This window comes from Zootoca vivipara, chromosome 11 (assembly GCF_963506605.1).
Source record: "Zootoca vivipara chromosome 11, rZooViv1.1, whole genome shotgun sequence".
Lineage (NCBI taxonomy): Eukaryota > Metazoa > Chordata > Lepidosauria > Squamata > Lacertidae > Zootoca > Zootoca vivipara.
In genome coordinates, this window is record NC_083286.1 from 13,435,889 (window position 1) to 13,462,390 (window position 26,502).

The following is a 26,502-nucleotide window of genomic DNA, read 5'->3' on the forward strand; positions in this document are numbered from 1 at the left end:
CACAGTCTGTACAGGTGGGTCATTATTATTAATAATAATAGTAATAATAATTTATTTATACCCCACCCATCTGGCTGGGTTTCCCCAGCCACTCTGGGCAGCTTCCAAGAGAAATATTAGAATACACTAATTTCTTAAAGATTAAAAGCTTCCCTAAACATGGCTACCTTCAGATGTCCTCTAAAAGTCTGGTAGTTATTATATGAAAACAGCTTCATTTCAGGGAAATGGGCAATGCATCTCAAAATCTTCCTGAACCCTTCGGTTTGTCAATTGCATAATGAGGCCTGCTAAAAGTATGCTCTGGTTTTGAAGGAGAAAATGGGCATGTGCATTATATCCAAAAAAGTTGTAAAGGGGATACCTCATTTTTAAAACGTTCAAAGCAAATACTTTTCAACTCCAGGAAAAGAAAACATTGGATGTGATCAAACCAAAGCAATCTACACACAGTTGTGCGAAAGGTAAAATTCTAGCTGGCCTTGCAGTCCGTATTGGGACACTAAGTCTAGCGTCATCTCTTTGTAGCTGCTTAGCTGACTTTTATCCTGGAAGCCATCATCATGAAATTCAGCTGCTTCAAGGCAAGTTCCCCCTACCTGGTGATCTTGAGATGTTTTGGACTTCAATTTCCATAATTCCTGACCGCTGGCCATGGTTGTTGGGAGTTGCAGTCCAAAATATCTCTTAAGGCCTCAAGTTGAGGACGACTAGAGAAAGTCATGCTGTCACAGTGGCCGGAGTGGACTACTTCAGAGTAACGACGCTACGCAGCTCTGCATTTTATTCTTTTATTGGTGCTGCGTATTTACAGTGTTGAAGTCATTGCTATTTACACGGAGTGATGTGGTCAGTCGGTTTCAGAACCTCCTAATGGCTTTTGGCGCGTCTTTCTCCAACACAAAAGCTTTGGCAGACCCATCCTCTTTCCCCTCCTCTTTCTGCGTAATTCCGGAGTTGGGGGGATGGGTCTCCCCCCCTTATTCGCCCCTTCCTGTCCCACCTGGGACCCTGGCTCCTCTACCTTGCCTGAGCCTCGGACACGACTTCCTGCTTCCCCACTGGAATCGGAACTCTCTCTGCTTTCCCCTGTGCTCGGGGATTGGCTTGAACTCAGGAGGGGAGGGACTTCGCGATATCCCCTGTCCCTCACATCCACCCCCCTCCCAAGCTCTCCTTCACCCCTCCCCAGGTCCCCCCCAGGTGTCGGCGACGACTGGAAGCCTAAGAACTCAGTGCTTTCCGAGCCCGTTGGTGTGAACACCTCCCCCCAGTCCTGCAAGCCCCCCCCTTCCGCCTGGGAGGACGGGAATCCCAAAAAGTCCGTGGCGTCAGAGCTGGTGGGGGTAAAAATGTTCTGCCAATCTGCTCCTTCCTCTGACTGGGTGGATCTCGGTGACACCCATACCTCATCCTCTGGTTCCTCAAACTCCGCTTCCCAGCGCCATGGTGAACTGCTCTCCCGTGCTTCCTCCCCTTCCCCCTCCCTTTCCATGTGCCAGGGCTTGGGTCTATGGGGAAAGAGGGCGTGAAATTCTTCTACCAGGAATTCCTCCTGTATCTGAGTGGCTGGGACCCATTCATTCTGGGACGGTGGAGCATCCTCCCATGCCATGAGGTACTCCAGTCCCCCCACCCCCCACCTTGAATCCAGGATGGCCGTGGCCTCATTGAGTTGCTCCCTGCCTTCCCTCTCCCCCCCTCCCTCAGGGGTTTGTTCGCTGTCTCGGAGCCTGCTGCTTTCCCTGTACGGCGACAGCAGCGATCTATGAAACACTGGGTGCACCCTCATGTCCTCTGGCAGTGCCAGCCTGTATGCCACCGGGTTGACCTGTTGCGTGACCGTGAAGGGGCCCAACCTTCTGGGCGCCAGCTTTTTGCATCGCCCTCTGATGGGAAGGCCCTCCGAGGACAACCAAACTTTGTCCCCCACCCTAATGACCTCCCCCGGTCGCCTGTGGCGATCTGCCCCCCTCTTGTACGCTTCCTTGGCTCTCTCCAAGTGTTCTCTGAGCTGCTGGTGCACCGTCTCCAGTTCCTCTGCCCAATCCTCAGCCTGTGGGCCCTCCTCCTCCTCCCCCTCCCTCTCTGGGAAAGATCTGAGGTCACGCCCGTAATTGGCCTTAAAGGGCGACACCCCTGTGGAGACGTGCACCGCATTGTTGTAGGCAAATTCTGCCAGTGGCAGGCGATCCACCCAGTCCGTTTGCCGCTGGCTGACGTAGCATCTCAGGTACTGCTGCAGAATGGCGTTGACCCTCTCCGCCTGTCCATTGGTCTGCGGGTGTCTAGCCGTCGACAAGCTGACCTCCACCTGCAGGAGGTTCATGAGCCGCCGCCAGAACCTGGAAACAAATTGGCGGCCACGATCCGAAATAACCCTTAAAGGTAATCCATGCAGTCTGAATACGTGATCCACAAACAGTTTGGCTGTCTCTTCTGCAGAGACCGCCCTGGCACACGGTATAAAGTGGCACATTTTGGACATGAGGTCCACCACCACCAACACTGCGGTCTTGCCCCTGGAAGAAGGCAGATCTGTGATGAAGTCCATGGACACCACTTCCCACGGCCTGTGTGGCGTGGCTAAGGGCTCCAGCAATCCTGCTGGCGCTGCTCTGACCACCTTTGCCCGCTGGCAGGTGTCACAGCCCCTTACATAGTCTCGAACATCTTCCCGCACCCCTGGCCACCAGAAGTGTCTCATGACTAGGTGAGTGGTTTTGTCCCTCCCAAAATGACCCGCCGTTGGGTTGTCGTGCATCTGCTTGAGGACCGTACGTCTAAGCTGGGTGGTGGGCAGGTACAGTGCACCCTTGTAGAAAAGCAGCCCCCTGCGTTCTGCAAAGTCTTTTGCCTGCTCCCCCCCCTCTCAGTTCTCTGAAGATGCGGTTGGCAAATTCATCCGCTGCCGTCAGTGCTGTGAGTTCTGCCTCGCTCACCACTGCTGCTCCGCAGGACCATGCTGACGGGGGGGAAATGTGCCTGGGTGCCGGTGGCGCCTCCTCCTCCATGTACTCTGGCTTGCGGGAGAGGGCATCCGCCCTGACATTCTGCTCTCCCGGGATGTAGTGTATGGAGAAGTTGAAGTTCGAGAAGAACTCTGCCCACCGTATCTGCCGCTGGTTGAGCACCCTGGCAGTTCTCCAGAACTCCAGGTTCTTGTGGTCTGTGCACACCTGGATGGGGTGCTTGGCGCCCACCAGGAAGTGTCTCCAGTGCTGGAACGCAGCGTGGATCGCAAGAAGTTCCCGATCAAACACCGTGTAGTTTCGCTCTGGCTGGGTCAACTTCCTGGAGAAGAAGGCACAGGGTCTCCACTCTCTGTTGGCATCCAGTTGCAACAAAATGGCGCCCACAGCTTTATCAGAAGCATCTGTCTCCACGCGTAGGGGCGCGTCCTGAACCACGTGGAACAGGTTCTGGTCTGAGGCGAACACCCTCTTGAGGCTTTCGAACGCTGCTTGCGCCTCTGGTGTCCACCTGAACTTCTGCTTGCCTCTCAGGCAGTCAGTGATGGGAGCCGTAACGCGAGAGAAGTTCTTGATGAACTTCCTGTAGAAGTTGGCGAAGCCTAGGAGGCGTTGGGCATCTTTGCGCGTCCTGGGGCTGTGCCAGTCCAGGATGGCCTGCACCTTGTCCTTGTCCATCGCCAGCCCCTTGTCTGACAGCTTGTAGCCCAGGAAGTCCACCTCCTTGGTGTGAAACTTGCACTTCTCCAGCTTCACATACAGGTGGTTCTCCTTCAGGCGCTGCAACACCTCCCTGACATCTTTCACATGCTGCACTGGGTCATCGGAATAGATAAGGATGTCATCCAGGAAGACCAAGCATTTCCTGAAGAGGAGGGACCCCAGGACGTGGTGCATGAAGGCCTGGAAGCATGCTGAGCCCCCTTGCAACCCGAAGGGCATCACCAGATATTCAAAAGAGCCCAGAGGCGTGAACATCGTGGTTTTCCATTCATCGCCTTCCCGGATCCTGATCAAGTTGTACGCCTCCCTCAGGTCTAGCTTGGTGAAAATCTTGCCCCTGCGTGCCGCTGTCAGGAGATCATCCACTCTGGGCATGGGGAAAGCCACTGGCTCTGTCACTGAATTCAGCCGTCTAAAATCCACCACCAGACGGCGCTGTTGCGTGTCTTTCTTGTCCACCCAGAAGACCGGGCTGCCCCCTGCTGCCTTGCTTTCTCTGATGAACCCCCGCTTGAGGTTCTTGTCGATGAAAGCGCGCAGATCCTCCAGTTCCTGGTCTGACATGGCGTACAGCTTGGCTGGGGGTATAGTTGCCCCTGGCACCAGGTTGATCTGGCAGTCAAAAGGCCTGTGTGGGGGTAGGTGGTCGGACTCCGCTTCGCTGAAGACCTCCTGCAGGTCCCAGTACGGCTTGGGTATCGCCTCACCCCCTTTGACGTGCATGGTGGCCACCGTGGCTATGGGAGGCCCCTCCCCTGGTTGGTGCTGCATGCAATGTTCCAGGCAAAAGTCCGATCCAAAAGTGATGCATCTCTGGTGCCAACTGATGGAGGGGTCATGGCGCGCCAGCCAGCTCATGCCCAAGACGATGGGGGGGTCTGAGATGGTTGTGACGTTGAATGCCAGTGTCTCTGAGTGCCTTCCCACCGTCATTCTCATGGGGGGGGGTTTGATGAGTGATGGCCCCTCCCAGCAGCTCTCTGCCGTCAATGGTTGCCACGTGCAGGGGAAAATCCAGCTGCAGGAGCTGGATCTGGTGCTCTTCTGCAAAGTTTCTCGAGAAGAAGTTGGCTGAGGCACCACTGTCAATTAGGGCGAGGACCGTCAGGGGATAGCCATTTGGGAGCGTGAGCGTCACTTCTAGAACCACTCCTGCTCTGGGAGGGGTGGGCTGGCTCTGCTCCTCTCTGTGCGGGTGGGTGGGCTGGGGCTGTTGTCTGCGGACTGTGCCTGGCTGCTGCCCCTTGTCTCCTGCAGCCAGGCTTTCCCGTTTCCCTGCTGTGGTGCTGCGTCAGTGGGGGAGGGCACAACCGTTCCCGCCTTTCCTTGCCACTCCCTGCGATGTGGGCAGTCTCTGACGCGATGCTGGGGGGAGTTGCAGAGAAAGCAATTCCCACCCCTTCCCTCCTTGCGTCTTGGCGCCGCTGGGGTTTGAAAAGCCCGCGCGCGCGCGCGCGCGCTATCAATCTGCATGGGTTCCTGGTCCTGACTGGCCCCAGGCGTGGCTTGAAAGGGTTGTTGGGGGAGTGGCTTCTCCTGCGACCGTGGGAACCAAGCCCGCTTTGCGCGCGTTGCTTGCTTGTCGCTCCACCGGGATTCCTGTCTCACCCCCACCGCCAGAGCCGCTTTGCTCAGCTGATCCATATTACTGGGCTTTGGACCTCTCGAGAGCTCATCCTTCACCTCCTCATGCAACCCCAAGTAGAACGCCGCTTGCATTGGGGGTGACTCTAGTTCCCACCCCAATCTGTGCACCAGCATGGTGAATTTCGCCCAATACGCGCGAACTGTCATATTTCCTTGGCGTAAATTATGAAGTTCCTCCTTAGTCTGGTCCATATGACTATCGGACGAATACATCGTTTTCAAACCTTCTAGAAATAGTTTGACATTCTTCATGCAAGGATTCTTTGTTGCGATTAACGGTCTTAGCCACTCCCTGGCTGCCCCGGTAAGGTGCTCCACAATAAACGCTACCCTGTGCTCATCATCAGGGAACTCATCGTGGTGCAGCTCAAGAGCATACACAATCTCAGTCTCAAAGCCCTGATATTCCTTCGGGTCTCCATTGAACTTGCTTACTAGCGTCCCGGCTCTCCTTCCTGGCAGCACTTGGACTTGGGGTGCCCCTCCCGCCTTGTTTTTCTCTGCATCCAGCTTGTTTTGGAGGTCTACCGCCACCGCCCTTAATTCCTGCTCTCTTTCCTGTAGCGCTCTCACCTGTTCCGCAAGTTGTAGCCGGTCGTCCTGGACCTTCTTAGTCTCTTCTTTAGCTGCCTTCAATTCCCCCTGCGCCTGCAGCGACAGCTGCTGCAGTTCTTGCTGGGCTTGCTCCGCGATCTGCCGCCATCTCTCCGCCTCTGACACGCTCATCCCGGCAACTCCAAAGTAGCCCAAAAAGGATTAGGAGGTTGCTGTCACAGTGGCCGGAGTGGACTACTTCAGAGTAACGACGCTACGCAGCTCTGCATTTTATTCTTTTATTGGTGCTGCGTATTTACAGTGTTGAAGTCATTGCTATTTACACGGAGTGATGTGGTCAGTCGGTTTCAGAACCTCCTAATGGCTTTTGGCGCGTCTTTCTCCAACACAAAAGCTTTGGCAGACCCATCCTCTTTCCCCTCCTCTTTCTGCGTAATTCCGGAGTTGGGGGGATGGGTCTCCCCCCCTTATTCGCCCCTTCCTGTCCCACCTGGGACCCTGGCTCCTCTACCTTGCCTGAGCCTCGGACACGACTTCCTGCTTCCCCACTGGAATCGGAACTCTCTCTGCTTTCCCCTGTGCTCGGGGATTGGCTTGAACTCAGGAGGGGAGGGACTTCGCGATATCCCCTGTCCCTCACACATGCTTTACCTTTTTTAAAAACCAACCAACCTTTTTTAAGGTACTACCTTGTGGAGTGAAAAAAAATTGAGACATGAGTTTAGAGTCACTGGCTGCATGGACTAACTGCCTCTCAGTGATGTCAGAGCCACTTTCTTATGATGCCATTACACATACCTGCCAAGTTGCTGTCAGAGAAATAAGGGACCAGGCCGGAAATAGCAGACCGGAAGTAGCGCTGCCGCCATTTTGGAACTGGGCGGAGCATGCTCATAAGTGACTTTTGATACTGCTCTGCCCAGTTCCAAAATGGCTGCCGCACCAGAAGTCGCACTGCAGCCATTTTGGAACTGGGCAGAGCAGCATCAAAAGTCGCTTCTGAGCATGCTCCGCCTAGTTCCAAAATGGCCGCCACGCCAGAATAAACCGGGGGGAAACAAAAAAAATCTGGTTTTTCAGCTAGGAACAGCTGGAAAAACGGGGATTTCCCGGGGAAAACGGGAGACTTGGCAGCTATGGCTATTACAGTGGTACCTCTAGTTACAAACTTAATTTGTTCCGGAGGTCTGTTCTTAACCTGAAACTGTTCTTAACTAGAGGTGTGCTTTCGCTAATGGGGCCTCTTGCTGCCGCTGCGCTGCCGGCACACAATTTCCATTCTCATCCTGGGGCAAAGTTCTCAACTCGAGGTAACTCTTCCGGGTTAGCAGAGTTTGTAACCTGAAGTGTTTGTAACTCGAGGTACCACTGTACTTTCCATTGGTGTGTGTCTCACATGTAGGCCAACTGCAAAAAATAAATAAAAATTATCTAGTAAGTCTCTACGGCACCTTTCCGCAATTAAGTGGCAAAAGTACACAATTACAAAATAAAAACAGCTAGACCAGATAAAAATTACAGTATGAAAGCAGCAGCTAACAAAAATGCTGAAAACCAACACCGCTGACACAGTGCCTCAACAGGCAAAAAATATGTCTACACTGGGCTTTTCTGTACTGCTAGACTAGCACAGGGGTGACTAAATTTGCTCTGCTTGAGGAGGCAGTTGCAAGCTTAGGAGCTGTAACCAAGAAGGCCCTCTCTTGTGTCTTACTGCTAGGTCCTTCCTATAAACAGGGTTACCAAACTGTTTTGTCAAAGTGGTTATTTTACTGGCTTGGGGTGGGTGAGGGCTAAAACATGCCCCATATAAGAGCCCTGGAGATTTTTTTCTGTGGCCCTCAAAGCTCCTCCCCACAGAAATATTTTGGCAGTGGCAGCAGAATTTCAATGTTTATAAAATGGGTCTGTTGCACATTGTATCACTGTCTCCGGTTAAATTGCTGCAGAGCAACCTTTCCAAATGTTATTGTGCTCCCAAAGGTACTGAAAAGTTGCTCGTGGCAAGCATTTCTGCAGCGCTCTCTGCTCCTATATCTCTTCCTGCAGATCGTGTCCTCCCTTAAAGAGTGTGTTGCAGTGTGACCTGGCAACCAAACCCTGTGTTGTGGGTGGGTACGATTGGATAGCCACAACACCCTATTGGTAGGTCCCTTGATGCTGGGTTTAATCAGGCCAATGGGATGCTAGCCAAACCGATCAAGGGACCAATATATGCCCATACACGTGACTCAGAGCTTCCTCTTTTGGTCAGTGCATCGGAACACCCACCCACCTCTCCCTACTTTTAAGGCTTTTTTTGTGCTTGACCTTGCTATGCCGTCGTCTGTCATTGGGACAGGGGCACGGCAGGTATTTTCCCCACTTGGCTGATTGGCTGGTGCCACTTAGGTTTTGCCTGTCGCATAGCAAATTGTCACAACTTATAAGGTTGCGGATAGGCTCTGGTTCAGGTGATAGGGATGGGGGAATGCTCTCGCCATCCCTATGTGAAGGGTATTCTGTTAAAGGAATCCAGAGACTCAATGGTCAACCCTGAGAGGGGCTGTGCCTGTGCCTGAGTCCAGGGGGACATCTGAGTGGTGGACACAGCTTTCCGCCATTCCAGGTGTTCACCCTAGGCTGACCTATGCTGGTGCCCTGGGTCAGCGCTACCTGCAATGGTGCAGGGAGCTAGTCAAACCAGAGCCTATGCAACCACTCACCAGATGTAATCAATAAAGTTGTGGCCTAAATTCTGCCAAAAACCAAACCAAAATTTGAGTCTTGTCTGAATTTATTTATAGCGGGAGGTTTAAAGATCTAAACAATCAACTTCGCTGTGCAATCATCCATTCTCTGAAGCTACAGATGCAACCACTGCTGGGAGAAGCAGAAAGGTGGCAGCCAAAGCATGTGCCCCTCATTTATGGGGGTAATCTTGCTATTCATTTTAGAGGGATTAATTTGGAGGCAATGTGGAGACATTAATTCACCTGCATTCTGTGCAGTGGATGATCGGAACTGGCTTGCAGCAGGAAAAGGATGAAAGAATTGGCGTTGCATTTTTCAGGGACATGCTTTTGCCTTGTACTCAGGTTCCTGGGCAAGTTCTTGTTAATAGTTTTACTGGGCGGAGTGAGGGGTTCCATCCATATACTGTAAAGCACATCCACACCAGAAAATTCTGTTGGCTGGCTAGTAGAGGAGCTCTCGTGAAAATCTTCAAGCCTCAGGTTTATATCACAATCTGATCTCCACTAATTTGGGGCTTTATGAACCAACATTTTCAATTAAACCCAGTTGGCAGCCAGCACTTCTCTTGTAACAGAGAAGTCACACGCTCTTGATAACAGTCTAGCTGCAGCGTTCTGGACCAGCTCAAGTTTCGGAACACTTTTCAAGGCGGTCCCACAGACAGCACTAAGAGTAATCCATTCAAGATGTAACTAAGGTATCGTTATGTCATTATGACCAGATCTGACATTCCAAGGAATGGATGCAGTTTATTTTATTTACAGCATTTCTAGGTCACCAAATAATCAAGGATTTTGAGGTGTTTTATACAAGTTAAAAACAAGAAGTTGTTAAAGCAGCAACCTCAGGTATGTGAAAATGCCCTTGGCCACTATTTCTACCTGGGCACTCAAGCTCGAAAAAAGGTCCAGGGTCACACCCAAACTGGATTTCCAAATCCTTAGAAATCCAGCCTCTAATTGCATCAGTTCCTGTGTGTGTGTGTGTGTGTGTGTGTGTGAGAGAGAGAGAGAGAGAGAGAGAGAGAGAGAGAGAGAGAATGCAAAATAGGCTAAATACACTCATTCAAATTTCTTATGTTAAAGAGAATATTTTAATAATTCCAACTACCTCAGAAAGTATAATTTTAATGCCGGTTATTAGACTTGCAAATTGATTCCGTGTATACTTATTTGCAAGAAAGCTCTGCTGATTTCAAGGGTGCTTGTGGCTAAGTAATGGTCCACAGATTTGTAGCTTTCGTGACTAAAAAAGGAGTAACTGCCTCATATCACCTTTCAGTTTTCAGTCTACTGCTTTGGCAAATTTAGATTCCTCTAAATAGTTCCACAAGGCATAAGCAAATATCAATTGAGCATGACAACCCCTAATACTCCTAAATCTGGCTATTTTCCAAAATGTGCTTTCAGTTGCTGTCAGTTGTACCTATTGCGTTAGCACTTACAACTAAACCTGAAGCTTGGACTCTGACTGCCAATTTTTCTCTTCCAAAATAGAATTTATCCTTTGATAGATTATAAGGGACAGCAGGCCTCTCGGAGTCTTCATTGTTTCCACATTTTCCAAAGCAATTCAGAACCCTTTGTTTAGGGGGGGGGAGAACCTATTGGTTTTACAGAGTTGTATGTTTTGATACTTGTATCAATTAAAATATATTTTAAGATTATAGTTTTTTAAATCAATTATTACAAAATTGTCAAACAAACTGATAACAGCTTGCAAACAACAACAACTAAGTAAACTTGAGAACCACCGTTTAGGATGTGCAATGAAAAAAACATGCTGTTTTTATCTTTCGTTCATTGGATTTAATTTTTAAACATTTCTTTCTTCTGAAAATCTTTTACCTGCACTTTGTTCATTTGGATTTAATTTCTTTGATTTTGGGTTTTCAATAAAGAAAATGGACATGGGAGAGAGAAGGTCTACCTCCTTGTGGACCTTGTGGACGACAGCTTGACTGGGGCGAATAGGAGACCGACATTATCTGCAAGGCCAAAGGTTCCCCATCCGGAAAGTAATTACTTGCCTAAAGCTATTTAGTGACCCTAGTGTGACATTTGAACTGGAGTGTATTCCACACTCACAGTTTCTGTTTTGAATCTATGGAGAATAATTTTTTTTAAAAAAAGGAATAAAGTTTGCTATCTTTTTTGTCAAGTACATATTACAATTATGGACAAAACACAACTCACCCAAGTAGCTGTGAGCCGGTTTTTCTTCCACAACTTTGATTCTTCTTGCCCCTGCAGGTATCACCAATGCTTCCACATAACCTAATTACAAGATGAAATATTCCATGTGATGCTCGTAATCAACAAACACAAAAGATTTGTTTTAAAGAAATACAATAGTGTTCATGTCTGATTTCCTCTTCTTGTTTATGATGTTTTAGAATCCCTTTGCCTCTCATTCTGTCAGTGTCTCTGGACTGACCCTCTGGAAGCTAGATATTTATTTTTTACTGTGTGCTTGGCACTGTTGCCTTCTTATTGAATCAGCCAATATTAATTTATTGAATCTCCCTTGAGTTGGATAGTTCCTGGGTCAAGCAGAGATGCTGAAAGGGTTGTTGTCGGTGCTGACTCCATGGAGCCAGAAAACATAGGTGGGGAACCTTCACCCTGCATGAAATATTCTCATGAATCTGCTTTTATGAATTTGCCAATTGTCTTCTTCAAGTTACGCTTCCAGTATCCCTTTGTTCCAGGTATTCCCTTGGTTCCAGTGCTGGGGAGACAGGACATGAGAATTACTATGACAACACACCTGGCGGCTGCTTGGATGGAGGCCTGTAGCCAATTGTGCCCAGCAGCTGAAAACACCCCACTCTACGACTCAAAGAGCACTGACAATGGACTGGTTTTCTTTCTGGTCTGTGTCTGGAGCATCAGTAACAGCCTGATCTGAATAGATACCATAGGGACTGCAGGGCATTCAGCTCATAGATTAGTCACAACGACAATAATCTGGTGGCCAGCCACACAGTGGTACCTTGGTTCTCAAACTTAATCCATTCCAGAAGTGTGTTCCAAACCCAAAGCATTCCAAAACCAAGGCACACTTTCCCATAGAACAGGCATAGGCAAACTCGGCCCTCCAGATGCTTTGGGACTACATTTCCCACCATCCCTGACCACTGGTCCTGTTGCCTAGGGATGATGGGAGTTGTAGTCCGAAAACATCTGGAGGGCCGTGTTTGCCTATGTCTGCCATAGAAAGTACATAATGCAAAATGGATCAATCCATTCCAGGCTTTTAAAAACAACCTCTAAAAGAGCAATTTAACATGAATTTTACTCTCTAAAGAGACCATTGATCCATAAAATGAAAACAATAAACAATGTACTGCAGTCAGTAGCTGAACTGGGTTCCACAAAGTAAAAAAAAACAAAAAACAAAACAAAAGAGCAGCGAATACAAAAATGCAAAATAAATAGCAAAAACAGACAGACCTCAGCGTAACACTCAAAACGGAAGTGTGGCACTCAAAACGGAGCACGTTCGGCTTCCGAAAAAATTCACAAACCAGAACACTTACCGGTTTGCACTGTTTGGGTTCCAAGTTGTTTGAGTGCCAAAGCGTTTGAGAACCAAAGTACCACTGTACTTCCAAGTTGGTGGAAGTGCTTAACCAGTTATTGTCGTTTGTTGACTTCTGCCTTCCGGATTAGCCAGAAGGCCATCTTGGCGGTTCCACTGTTAACAGGCAAGTTGTAAGCAATGCTGGACGATTCCTTCTCACACGATGCAAAGTTCATGAATACCATAAATAAAATGGTTGTCGCCTGGTTCAACCCAGTGTGTTTTTGTCCTTTCTCTGACGCTGCCCCACCCCGGCAAAACTCTACCTCTTAGCTCATGCCTGCCGTATGGAGTTGGATTGTGGTGGCGTGAAACTTTAATTGCTTGTTTAAATCCCACTGCATTTCCACAAATCTCCCAGAATACTTGCATTTCCAGAGACATCAATAATTAAAATTCCCTAATGGCCTTCTTCACATTGCTCATGAAATAATATTCTTTCAGCATATTATTCCCTTTCAACAATGTACATACACACTGTATAGTCAGAGGCCACCACAACCCAGAAGTAAAACAAACAGCAACAACATAGCATCATTGTTTGACATCTCTATCTTGTATCTCTCTCACCCAAATTTGTTAATGTCTGCTGATAATATAGTGTCCTTCTTTTTACATTTCCCTTTTCTACTAAAAAAAATTACCCTAAACTGCACATAGTATGTGTGTGTATTTATTTAAGATTCAGTAACAAGTAAGAGCCCTATGCCGGATATCTTCTTTTATTTTATTTCAATTAAACAATGTTTCCTGTAACTATAAATGGGTAGCATCCAAGAGACTCGCAGATAATGTGCTCACCGATCTCATCCACAAATGTCGTAATCTGCAGTGAGACTCATTCATAGATTCTAATTCCCTACAAGATCAGGCCACACACATCTAATGTGTCAATGAGATTACATAATACCCCTGTGCCTTTAATATTAAGAATGTAAGAATATAAGAAGATGCCTGCTGGGATCAAACCAACATTCCTACATAAACAGTATGTTTCAGAAATAAACTTCCAGCGTTTACTTTTCCCCACTGTGGGGGGGGGGGCAAGGAAATGGGACTCCCAGATTTCCTTCCAGACTCATCAGAAATGACTTGGCAAATTCTGAATAAAATTCTGAAGAACCCTATCCAAAATAAACAAATATAAGGCATGTGTGTTATATGTCTATACAGTGATCTACAGTTGAATGAACACAAGAGAGCAAGACATTCCTTCAAACATTTCTTTGGGCAGAAACCACAGCAATGACACTGATTCAAGAAAAACAAATAGTGCTTTATCATTAAGACCACAGATAAGCACTGTGGTTGCAGACGTCCGTAGAGTTATGCACACATAATTCTTGAAGAAATGAATGGGATTTGTATCCGTGTAGGCATAGGATTGTAGTCAGTGTTTTTACAGCCTTTAAAGTTGTTTCCATTGAGAAATATGCACATGGATCTACCCAGCAAGCTATTTCTGAAACTCAAGGAAGAGGGAGCGCTTCATAAGGACTGGCTACTGTGTTAAAACGGAGAGAAAAGGCCCGGGTGTTCATACACAATCCCTTTTGCGTTTGTGAAGTCAGATTATGGCAAACATGCTTAAAATCTGGGGTCTACATTAGAAGGCATTTCTGTGGTTTACGTTAGTTATTAAAACAGGAAAACATTTTCCTTTCAACAAGTACTCAGCCATGTAACTGGAAAGATTTAAACAGATTTCCTTATGGATATTTATTTTTGCCAGTGTTTTATTGGTCAGTTTAAAATCTCTATAAATATGATTTCAATATCCAATCTCTCCAACTTTCTGTCTTCTGACTTAGACCTTCAGGGTAATTTGTGATTTTGCCTCCCTTTTCCTAGATTATCTCCATCCTAGGACACAACCACACCTGAAGACTCAAAGCATGTCTTTAATTTTCTTTTCTGAAGCCCTGTTTGATTTGGTATAGATTGTGATGTTTACTGCTTTTGAAACGTCTTGGCTTCTAATTCAGTTTTTAAAAATACTTGCTGACTTATGCTGAATATTGAAATTTAACAATTTTGAAGACGCCTAAATTATAGCCCCACTGTTTCAAAAATATAGGCTGATGGCTGGCGCTTGGGCTAGATATGAGAAATAGTGAAATCAATTAAACTTATCACTTGCATTTTGCACAGAAAAGAGCAAAAATTCTTGATTTCTGGAAGAAGTGGACTAATTTTTGTAAATAATTATGGTAGGATATTTGATACATCCTATTTTTCATGCCCTGGGTGGCCTGATGGGTGACTTCCAAGGGCCTAGGTGTCATTCTGGCAGCAAACCTCCAACCACGCCAGCAGAATGTTACTTGTGCTGTATCCTGAGGCGCCTCAGATGGCCTCACACTGAGCAAACGATTGCATCCATAATGCAAAATTAAAAAATTCAAATTAAAAATGTTGGCTCTTCTGCAAAGTAACACACATCAGAATCTGGACAACTTTTAAGCTTCTCAGCTATTTCATTTGGGGGGGGGGTCATGTTAAGTATATATACTGAATTCAATATATATTGAATCTTTGGATATTTGCTCCCTTTTCTTTCCTTCATTTAATGTTTGAGTATTGGAGAGCTGCTAATCCAGATAAATGTTTATGTTCAACTATGGTAAATAAACCCAGGTATCATGTATCAAAAAGTAGGCAGTGGGGTTTACTAAATACTTGTTCCCATCTGTTCCTAATCTCAGCAGTAATAAGTCTGAACCTGGGTATAAGGAAAGCGTTTTCTTGCCCATACCTGCTTATCATGAATGGAATGCTACCATTTAATCAACATAAAATATGAAAAGGTACTAATCGATTTATTTAATGCAGAGTGCTCATTACATTTACAAATTTCTGTAAGAAGCATTAAATTTAAAAGGTTGGGGTTTTCTTTACCTGCTCCCCGAGTATGATTAAAATCTCCTTTAACAACTCTGCACGATTTCCCATCTCCGTTGCAGATGCCACAGTGATCTTCCCACGCCAAAGATCCCAGAATGCCATCACAACCAAACTTCTGGAAGTGAAAAGGAAGTATAATGACATTTTTCACGGAAGGCTTCACTATGCAGCTCTCAATGTAGCTTGCAAGTATTAATATTACAACATAAGGAATTTACTCTGACGGCCAAAATAGACATGAACTTAATGGTGTGTCTGGCCTTTATATGCTTGCCCCTCCCCACTTTTTTGTTAAATAGCAGTTGAGAAGGACTGGGTTGGGGTGGGGTGGGGGGGGCGTCTTTGCTTTCTTCTTCTGGACTCCCCTCCCTCCCCCGGTGGTTGCTAAGTGCCCCTATCCATCTTGCATTCCTCTACAGGATAGCTCAGTTGGTAGAGCACGAGACTCTTAATCTCAGGCTCATGGGTTTGAGCCCCACGTTGGGCAAAGGATTCCTGCATTGCAGGGGGTTGGACTAGATGGCTCTCATGGTCCCTTCCAGCTCTACAATTCTATGATTCTTTGATTCCTAAGCAAAGTCAATGGGGAAGGGAAAGAGAGATTCACGTAAAATAAAAAATAATCCTAAAGGAAGCAATTAAAGGAACTGAAAACCCCTGATTGTAAGAGATTAACACTGAAACCCTATACATTTTGCTCACAAGTAAGTTCCATTTTCAATGAAGCTTACTCCCTGGTAAGTGGGCATAGAAGGGAAAGGACTCCTGGACAGTTAAGCCCAGTTAAAGGCGACTATGGGGTTGCGGCGCTCATCTCACTTCATGCCAAGGGAGCCAGCGTTTGTCCGCAGACAGCTTTCTGGGTCATGTGGCCAGCATTGACTAAACTGCTTCTGGCACAACGTGAAACCAGAGCGCACGGAAACGCCATTTACCTCCCCGCCGCAGCGGTACCTATTTAGCAACCTACAAGACTTTCAAAGGTCTTTTACTTTACTGCAGAATAAAAGCTCAGCAGAGAAAGTCTTTCATCATGCTGGTGATGTGGTTGAAAGAGAAGAGGGCATAACAGGATGTTTCTCCCTTCAAGGTATGCAGATGAGGAACAAGTCCCCCATCACAAGGAGGGTCTATAAGCACTAATGTCAGCTTTAGTTCTAGGAAGTTCTGCTACACAGATGCAGAAAGAAGGCATATGGCAAGTACTAAATTGCCCCCACCACCGCCATCCCACAAAGGCAGACTAAAGTTTAAAAGCAGGATTCAGGGATCCAAATGTTCAAGAAATACTGCACAATAAATAGATATGAAAATTTGGCTTCTGAATGTTGATTGACCTGACATCTGCCATTTGCACATATATCCAGTTCCTGATGACCGCATGGAGTTCCATCCATCACTTTCTCAGTGACTAGTATAGGCTGGTCTTTTCCATTTGGAGAGCAAAATAATGCACAAGGTTTTTCTGTTCAAGTAAGTGGAAACCAGGTTAGCTTGATAAACTTCATTTCATAGACACAAAATTCTGCTTGTACTGGTTGCGATACCAAGCTACATTTCTGCTATATTCCAGATGGGAATTATGGACACCTCTTCAAGCGTTTTACACCAGAGTTAGGCCAACATGCAAGGAAGGCAGTGGTGGGGGGCAAGCATAAAAACTTCACCCCTACCATGATATTGGAAGAAATGAGTCTCCTGGACTTGTGGATGTTCCTGTGTGTTTTAGAACCCTGGGAAAACAGTACTTTGATCTCCAAGACATAGGCAGTGATGGGAAAGTACAATTGGCACCCCACCTGAAGGATAGGGTTCAATTCTCCAATGAAAGGGCTTTTCCTATTGGCTTTTCCCACTGGCTGAAGGCGGACAGCAACCTGGGCAACGCAGAACTGGGTAGCCTTAGTGCTGTATGACTGAGCTTTCCCTGTCCTCCTCATCCGATGGAGGATCAGTGCTGGCATTTCTTTGAAAGATGTCCCTTCATCGAAGCAATCCAGAGAAGAAAGGGGAGAGCAGGGGTTAGAGAGAACAGAGGAGGGGAAGGATCAGAGCGAATCAGGGGAAGGTGCCTAGAAGCTAGAGCAGGGTTTCCCAAACTTAGGTGTCCAGCTGTTTTTGGACTACAATTCCCATCAACCCTAGCTAGCAGGACCAGGGATAATGGGAAATGTATTCCAAAAGCAGCTGGAGACCCAAGTTTGGGAAACCCTAGGCTAGAGGATAGGCACAGGGAAAAGAAGAAGAGTATGGAAGAAGAGAGGGGAAAACATTTTTAAATAGGCCTGAAGAGAAGTAACAGCAGGAGCAAAAAGAGGCAAGTTGGTTGCTTATAACTAAGGTTATGCCTGCGTCCCAAAAGTTGCTTCCTGTCTTCCGCCAATGGGAGGAGCCATCAACCCAGCCCACCAACCTTTCACTGGGAATGGGAAAATGGCAATGGAAGGGGCAGAGCTACATCCTCTTCTCTATTGCATGTTTACTTAACTCTGACGCAGAACACCTGAAGAGGGTTCGAGACATGCAGTATTAAAATGAATGAGAGTTACACAAGATCGCAAACTCCCTCTCATTTCAGTAGGTTAAGCACAAGGAAAGCTCTCCTTCCAAGCAGACCTACTAACGAAGGGCATATTCCTTGGTCTCCTGCTAAGAGAATGGATGGTTTGAGACATAAAGAGAGAGTAATTTTCAGTGAGGGACTCTTCCCAAATGAAAACAAATCAAGGGACTCCTCTGTTGGAGATGCACAAATGTTGGCTTGGCTTCCAAGCCATATATTAATGGTGGCTGAGGATACCTCAAGTGTTCTCTGGTATGTACAATGGAATTTGTGGGAAGGCAAGCATGCTCTCCAATAGCCTGCAGAAGGTAATAAAAGTTTCTTTTGAGCAGCTGCTGTATCTTCTTCTCTCCAAACCTCAGCACAAATTAGAGAAGACCCTCTCGGTCCCTCAGTGCTCTTTCACGAGCAGAAGTTTGGGAGGAAAGGTCAACTCTTTAATTTGTGCTGCAGTTTGCTGAAGTTAAGAAGCACTCGTCTCTCCTTGCTGCTCAATAGAATTTTGAATCTTTTTTTTTTTTACCTTCTGCAAACTGCAGAACAAGTGACAGCTCTCCAGAAGTGATTTGAGGGCTGCCAGATACCCTGCTCAGTGGGGACATGTCCCTGGCATGTGTTTAAGGCTTATTCAATCCACCTCAAATACAAAAGGATTAAAAGTTATTTTCTTGACCTCATAACTAAAACTTTTGTTTCCTAAACATCCACATTTGATACTCTGTCTGAATAATATTCGCATCAAATAAAAGAAATCCGCTTCATCCACACATCCCTTTGGCCCTTCATTAAAGGGACAAAAGTTGTTGATACTGTAATCCAGTGATCTTTTCTTCTCCAGGAGTGTGAACTCTGTCGGGGCATTTGTGTAGAATTGGCACACCCAAAAGAACTGAGTGATGAGAGCCTAACCCATCTTTTGAAAATGCAGGAGGTATAAAGTGAATGGTATATATTCACAATCAGACATGTATCAATAGGACACTATTTTCTATTAAATCACATAATAATTAATGGAATTTGCATAGCATAATCCATTGACACACAAAAAAGCCTATAGCAAAGCATGAGTCCTCCTGACTATTTGAGGTATTTGGGGTTCAAATCCTGCACTTTCTTTCAATGGTATTTTGGAATCCATTCTTACAAATACTGTAATAGGTTAAGATCTGGTGAAGTACAATAGCAACCTTGTAAAGTATAAAGTTTGGGGTTTTCCCCCTCCCCCCTTTCTTTTCCTTTCCACGCAAGTTCCACTTTTGTTTTGTTTTTGTCACTCAACTCACCATGTTGAGTGCACATGTAATTATGTACTTTTTGAACTTTCAATAAAGATGTTTATTTTTTTTAAAAAAGGTTGCTTTCTTTCTTGCTTGCTTTCTTGCTTTCTTTCTTTCTTGCTTTCTTTCTTTCTTTCTTTCTTTTGCTAATGTGTGAATCACCTGCAGTAGCATAACACATATCAGCACAATGCTAGCAGCAGAAATGTGAGTTAGGCTTACCTTCATCAATAACAGCCTGCCACTGGTGGATATGTTTCTGATATGATGCCCTTACACTGAAGACCTGACATTGCCAGTCTCTGAATGCAAGCACTCCAGGGGGACAAGAGGGATTCTCACATATTTTATACTGTATCCTGGAACCATGGCATTCCCCCGCTTCATGAGCTGGACTAGGGAAGACAAAACCAAAATAGTAAACTTGTTTGCAGGGGATATTTTGACGACCTTATACAACAGGAACAGATTGCTTTTTTCCTCGTTGTTCTTTGTACAGTAGTCAGAGAGAATGTCAGCGATTATCTCTAATCAGTTAAAGGCTTGCCTTTAAGCAGCAGTTAAAGGTACTCAAGGCGAACGGGAAATCTAGACAGTAACTAATGGCAGGCTCAAATGGCAACAGTCTCGAGGTCATCTTCTGCAGGAACATTATTGTCCCATACTAGAGCTGAGTGAAACCATTCAGGATAGGCAAGCCTTCCTCCTTCCATCACAGATTATAAGAGAGAGAAGAGTGTTACATTTGGAGTCCCTGCATATGCAGTAAAAGGACTTGTGGCAGAGAAGTGTAACCAAGATGATCAAAGGTCTGGAAACCAAGCCTTATGAGGAAAGGTTGAAGGAGCTGGGTATGTTTATCTTGGAGAAAAGGAGACAGGGGAGATATGATAGCCATCGTCCAATATCTCAAGGAATATCTCAAATATCACATGGAAGAGCGAACAAGCTTGCTTTCTCCTGCTCTGGATGGTAGGACTCAAACCAATGGCTTCAAGTTACAAGAAAGGAGATTCTGACTAAACATCAGGAAGAACTTTCAGACTGTAAGAGTTGTTCGGCAGTGGAAAGGTCTCCCTTGGCAGCTTGTGGAGTCTCCTTCCTTGGAGCTTTTTAAGCAGAGGTTGGATGGCCATCTGTCATGGATGCTTTAGCTGAGATTCCTGCATTGCAGGGGGTTGGATGAGATGACTCTTGGGATCCCTCCCAACACTACAATTCTATGATTCTATGACAGCTTTCATAGCTCATGGGGGGAATTCAATATTACGTTCTTCTGATCATTTTGTCTGCATAAGCTTTTCTGCTTGCCAGATGGCTCCCAGTACGTTTCTGAGCATAATTCAAAGTGTTGGTGCTGACCTTTAAAGCCTTAAACCGCCTCAGAGCCGTATATCTGAAGGAGCGTCTCCACCCCCCATTGTTCAGCCTGGACACTGAGGTCCAGCTTCGAGGGCCTTCTGGTGGTTCCCTCACTGCGAGAAGTGAAGCTACAGGGAACCAGGCAGAGCACATTCTCGGTAGTGGCACCCGCCCTATGGAACGCCCTCCCATCAGATGTCAAGAAAATAAACAACTATCTGACTTTTAGAAGACATCTGAAGGAAGCCCTGTTTAGGGAAGTTTTTAATGTTTGATGTTTTATTGCTGCTTTATTATTATTATTATTATTATTATTATTATTATTATTATTCTGTTGGGAGCCAGCCAGAGTGGCTGAGGAAACCCAACCGATGGGCGGGGTATAAATAATAAATCTATTATTATTATTATCATTATTATTATGGAACAACCCCAGCTCTCCTCCCTCTGTGCAATGTTCTGGGGATTCTTCTGACCCTCCAGAGCAGATTTGGGGGAGCTGCAGCGATTGGAGGGGGAAGCCCTGTTGCATGAGTTAGATCCCCTACTCTGGCTTCCTCTTGGGTCGGTTGAATCTGGGCCACAGTTTCCATAGTGCATAGCCGGATTAGGGCTACTGTGTATACAAGCTCTGTGGTTACAGTCCTCTTTTTTATACAGTGGTACCTCTACTTACGAATAACTCTGCTTACGAATGTTTCTACTTACGAACGGAGCGCTGTCTGCCATCTTGGATGCGGTTTAGATAGGATTTTTTTCTACTTACGAATTTTTAGATAGGGTTGCTTTGACTTACGAATTTTTTCTCCCAATGCATTCCTATGGGATTCGACTTACAAATTTTTTTGACTTACAAATGTGCGTTCGGAACACATTAAATTCGTAAGTAGAGGTACCACTGTACTCTGTTGTGAACAAGACACAGAATTACAATTGGAGAATTGAAGGGATAGGGCTAAATAGACAGGGTTTGGTTTCATTCATTAACCACGTTAATTAGTTCAGCCTGATTTGTGTTGGGGTCTGGGGGGGAACAAGCTGTCCCCCACCTCAATGTCCCCTGGGTGCAGCCCCTCGACCTCCAACATTCATGCATTTAGCATGGAAGTAAAAAAGGACTTCTAAGCACATTCTGCTGAACACACTTAGAAGACTCTTTGTAACCGTAAGCCCCGTGTTATGGCTTTTAACTGCTTATTGTATCCTAACCTGGGATGACTTGTGATGAAGGAGAGGCTAGAAATAGTTTCGACAAATAAAGAAGACTTGCCAAGATGTAGTGCATCTGTGCACAACCAGGTTGGTACAGCTGTATTAGTAAACAATATTGCAAGGGCAAAAAAATATAAGCTACAGCTGTTGTTATCTACCCTGAGCATCTACGCTGTCGGCTGCTGACTCCAGTGTTGCAGGTTCTGCTGCAAGTGGTCCATGCGCTCCATTCGCCCTCCATGCGTCCAGCGAATGATGTCCTACTGGTACATTCTCCAGCCTTGCACCACTATTTAAAAAGTCAATTTTCAGATTAATGTATGTATGTGGGGCACATTAGCAATAATTCATTGCAATAATTCTGTTCAAACAATATGCCACATCGAAAGGGTAACAATTTTAGCTCTGATCCAGCACCTGTCGGCATATACATGCAACAGCTCTCTGTAGTCTCAGCTCACTACTTAGAAGGAAAACCAGAACCAAAAAGGAAATTTTTGACGGGAGTGCAAGGCTAACATTGGAATACATAATGCACACCTCACTCCCCTTCTACCTCATTTGGATAAATCCTGTAACAATTCATGCCTATTGACAAAGCTACCATATTCCTGAAGACTGGGCATTCAGTACTCAAAGGGACTTTCACATTTTCTTTTTGGAAGCCTCGTTTCCCCCCATTGGTGTAGAAGGACTGTGCTTCCTGTTAATCAAGTAGTAATAGGACAATGAGAGTTGGGGGAGAAATTTCTACAGTTCACATTTTACTACAAACCAACTGAGTTCGCATTTCCCAAACCAATATGCAAACCCAAATACAGCTGTTTTTCAAATCCACACTGAATTTGTGTAGTTGGTTTTTTTGGGGGGAGGGGGTCCATACAAAGGTTTCATGGTAATGGGAAAGTGCACACAGAAATGTGTATATTTGTGAAAATAAATGTACAAAAATATTTTCCAGAAGCACAATCTAAAATACTATATTTAGAAATGCAGCATTTTAGAAGGAGTTACATAATATGTAGGTAGGGCTTAGCCTAACTTGACCTGGTTATCTTAGAAGTTGAGGTCCATGTAATACAGGCATCCCCAAACTTCGGCCCTCCAGATGTTTTGGACTACAATTCCCATCTTCCCCGACCACTGGTCCCGTTAGCTAGGGATCATGGGAGTTGTAGGCAACATCTGGAGGGCCGCAGTTTTGGGATGCCCGATGTAATACATTGTGGGGACATCATGGCTGCAATATATATGGGAATGCCGTAACACATTGCATGACAGGAACACACCTTCCTGTTGGCCTCTGGTGTTGCCAGGAAGGCTTCCTCTGCCATTGGGCCCTGTCAACTTGCCTAGCTACCTAATTGCAGCCATTTTAAGCCTCTGCAAGGAAAGTGAGTTTGGGCAGAAACCAAGCACATTGCCCAGGAGTGGGGGTTACACTGACCAAAGTAGGTATACTTAGCAATCTCGGTCACTCCAGCTTGGACAAGCACAGAGAAAAAGCAGACACCTTACTTGCAATTGCTTCAATTTAAATCTATGTGCCTGCCTGACCTTTCGTTCCCACTGAAAATATATATGGATTTTCTTATGACTGCACATAGTCAAAAGCATGCACAGCTTGTGCAAGACTCATGAATATTTCCCATTAAAGAGTTATTTTTATGCTACTGTTACAATAAACCAGGACAATAATTCCGGACGAATAATACGGTGCTTTGGGAATTCTTAATAGGCACTTGAGAAGCATTTGGGAACGTAAGTTTTTTAACATCTTTGTATTAAAAGACATACAAGTGCAAAATCCATCAGACAGATACGTTACAAGGATTTATAATATTCTGGGGTGAGGCTTTGGGACCAGAAGCAACTGAACGGATTACAGTAACCCAGAAATAAGGGAGCCAGTTTGTCAGATAAATGTGACCAACGACTTTCCCATTGATTTTAATAGTTTTGGATTTCGCGCAATACTATTTATTTCATTCAGTTGCATTTTCCTTCTGAAAAAGGGATCTCGGTTTCAAGTACTGGATGTGCTTCATAATGGAATGAGAAAATGAGGTGCCAGTTTTTATCCTGCAGCGTGACCATAAAGAAGTATTTTTATTCTATTATAAAATATAGTTGTATGAAATTGCCATGCATAATACACATGCAGAAGGACTTGAAATTGGGTCAGGAATACAGAAAGAGTAATACATTGCATGCACAGGGGGGGAAAGACAACCTATTTCTTACAGCCTAATAAATGTGTGATCCTGAAGTTCTCGTCTTACACATTTCATCATAGGCCAAAGAATTACTGGGAAAGATAATAGAGTCCCATTGTATATCAGTGATGGCTTCAATATTTAAATCAATTGATTTGTTAGAGAAAATGAAACTTAAAAACTTTTTAATCAACTAAAGGTTGACTCAATTAATTGGGCTTCAGATTTATTCAAGCACCTTTCAAACCTGCCGTTGGTAAGTACTATTTAAACAGCCACTATCTATACAGAAATGAAATTCTCTTCAAAGATGATGCCCACTCTGCCATTTGCACGTCATTTAAAAGCAAAGAAAGCATTTTTTTTTTGCTTCAGAATCCAATTGGTGGGTTTTACACTCCAGAATTAAGGTCAAGAAAAAAAACTGCAAAACAACAAACCAAACAGCTGATACACAAATGTGACTTCCTTAGAGTAAGGTTGCAAAGTACCTTTCCAGTGTCACAATCAGTTCCATCCATTGGTGGGTCCAGCTTAGTTTTGCATTCCTTCTCCCCTTCCACCTTGCACCATAATCCAGTGCAAATAACATGCTGGGGAGGAAAACAGACACTAAGAATGTAAAGGTTAGTATTTAAGTCCCGTTCCCTGCCCAATAAGCACGGGATGCCTTTGCCCGACACTGCTGTGGCCCATAAAGGTAAAGGTAAAGGGACCCCTGACCATTAGGTCCAGTCGTGACCGACTCTGGGGTTGTGCGCTCATCTCGCATTATTGGCCGAGGGAGCCGGCGTACAGCTTCCAGGTCATGTGGCCAGCATGACAAAGCTGCTTCTGGCGAACCAGAGCAGTGCACGGAAACGCCGTTTACCTTCCCAATGTAGCGGTACCTATTTATCTACTTGCACTTTAACGTGCTTTCGAACTGCTAGGTTGGCAGGAGCTGGGACCGAGCAACGGGAGCTCACCCCGTCACAGGGATTCAAACCGCCGACCTTCTGATCAGCAAGCCCTAGGCTCTGTGGTTTAACCCACAGCGCCACCTGCGTCCCTGCTGTGGCCCATAGATTGCAGCGAAATCCTGGGCAAGGTTTTGCCCAGTATCCACTCTGTGTGATGGGCTCATGGGGGGCAGATTTCCCCCATGAGCCCTTGCTGAAGAGGGGAGGGGATGCCTATATTAGGCTGCCTCCCCTAGAGCTCCTGCCCTCCTGCCCTCAGGTTAGAGCCTTCACTGAGCAATTTGGGGTCGCTGGTTGACAGGGCCGGAAAGGATCTCAACCCAATTGGTACTTGTTGGGGGTTTCCCCCCCTCCCCCCCCGCCTTTCCCTCAGTGAAATTATGGCTTTCCTTTGTTAGGCGGGAGAGCACTGTTTGTATGAGGGTGGAAATGGCACTGGATAGGATCAGCATGGTATAGTATACGGGGCTCCCCAAAAAGAGCCTTATTTTCTCTCATCACCATTGTACAGTGTGGTTATTTTGCTGCTCTCATTGGTTACATTATTATTTATTTATTTATTTATTATTATTATTATTATTATTATTATTATTATTTATATACTGGCCCTATACCCAGGGGTCCCAGGGCAGTTCACAGAATAATGAATATAATGCGCCTGCCTGGCCAAAAGTGCTTTGTCTATTTCACAAGGAAGTGGCTGCTTTTAAAGGCAATAAACAGAATGTGATCAAACCCTGCCAAGCATGGATATAAATAAAAACTATTCTTTGGTCACAGAATAAAATCTGTTTCCAGTGCACTCAAGTCATGGTTGCTGTAGATCACAATTCAAAATGAGGAAGGAATTCCCAACGAGCTCATGTAAATTTAAAAAAATGCATTGGTTTCTCTATCCATCTTCTGCCATCCTAATTCCACTCATCCCAAGGGTTCAGGCATGGTTATGGTAATTAGCTAGCATTCTGGTAACTCAAATAGCTCCTGGAAATCCGAGTTTAGGCTTAAGAGCTAGAGATGGATGAGGTCCTCATGGGTCACACTTAATTGGCTGGAACATCAGCCAAGTTCTTTCTCCTCAAATCAAGAAATAGGTTGGCCTCATTCACTCTCGCTGACAAAAAATCAGCTGAAATCTATTTCTTCACTGATTTCAAAATTTGAGGTAGCTGCAGCCCAACGAATAGCTGAAGGGCAAACTCTTGTGTGGGTTACCGTTTGCCCCGAATATGCTTTTGGGGCCGGCCAGCCAGGAATATATCAATACTCACTGCTTCCGTATATCTTAAGCAATATATGCAGATAGGTTTATATTCAGAGATAACTGCTAGAGATGTCCAGGTACTTATTATTGCTCTTTCTGTGTATTTTGATCCTTCTAACTTTATCCTTCTGTCCTGACGTTGCCTGTAAAATCGACTGTGATATTGGATAAAGCTCTTAATATATTTCCTCTACAATCTCACTCTGGGTCTTATCCAAAAACCAGGATTTTTTTCTCCTCAGTGACAGAAATTCTTGCTCAGTTATAGCACCCTTGTTTTTCTAAAAAAAACAGCAGAATTTGGAAGGGGGTGAAGGAAAGTGTCAAATCTGCTTCACCTTAGGAATATACAGCAATCTTCTTGCCACAAAACACCTGACCTTTATATACTGACAAATGCAAAGCAGGATGGGAACAATTTGAGGTGGCTTTGGGTAGCTAGTAAGAGTAAACATTTTGGAAACACCCTATATTTCTTATTTTTCAATCCCTCATTGTTATGGAACACAAAAAGCCAAAACAAT

The 26,502-nt window shown here is 45.4% G+C and overlaps 1 protein-coding gene across 3 annotated transcripts in view; it reads right to left on the reverse strand.

The window, feature by feature from the left end:
• ADAMTS19 (ADAM metallopeptidase with thrombospondin type 1 motif 19) overlaps positions 1 to 26,502 on the reverse strand; it is a 120,075-nt gene that overhangs the window by 27,480 nt on the left and 66,093 nt on the right. For all 3 annotated transcript variants that reach the window (XM_035099895.2, XM_060280126.1, XM_035099894.2), the window contains 6 exons: positions 24,244 to 24,345; positions 21,695 to 21,825; positions 19,185 to 19,357; positions 16,460 to 16,587; positions 15,117 to 15,237; positions 10,829 to 10,909 (listed from right to left, as the gene is read on the reverse strand). In XM_035099895.2, the coding sequence (XP_034955786.2) occupies positions 10,829 to 10,909; positions 15,117 to 15,237; positions 16,460 to 16,587; positions 19,185 to 19,357; positions 21,695 to 21,825; positions 24,244 to 24,345 (736 nt within the window). The remainder of the gene's footprint in view (positions 1 to 10,828; positions 10,910 to 15,116; positions 15,238 to 16,459; positions 16,588 to 19,184; positions 19,358 to 21,694; positions 21,826 to 24,243; positions 24,346 to 26,502) is intronic.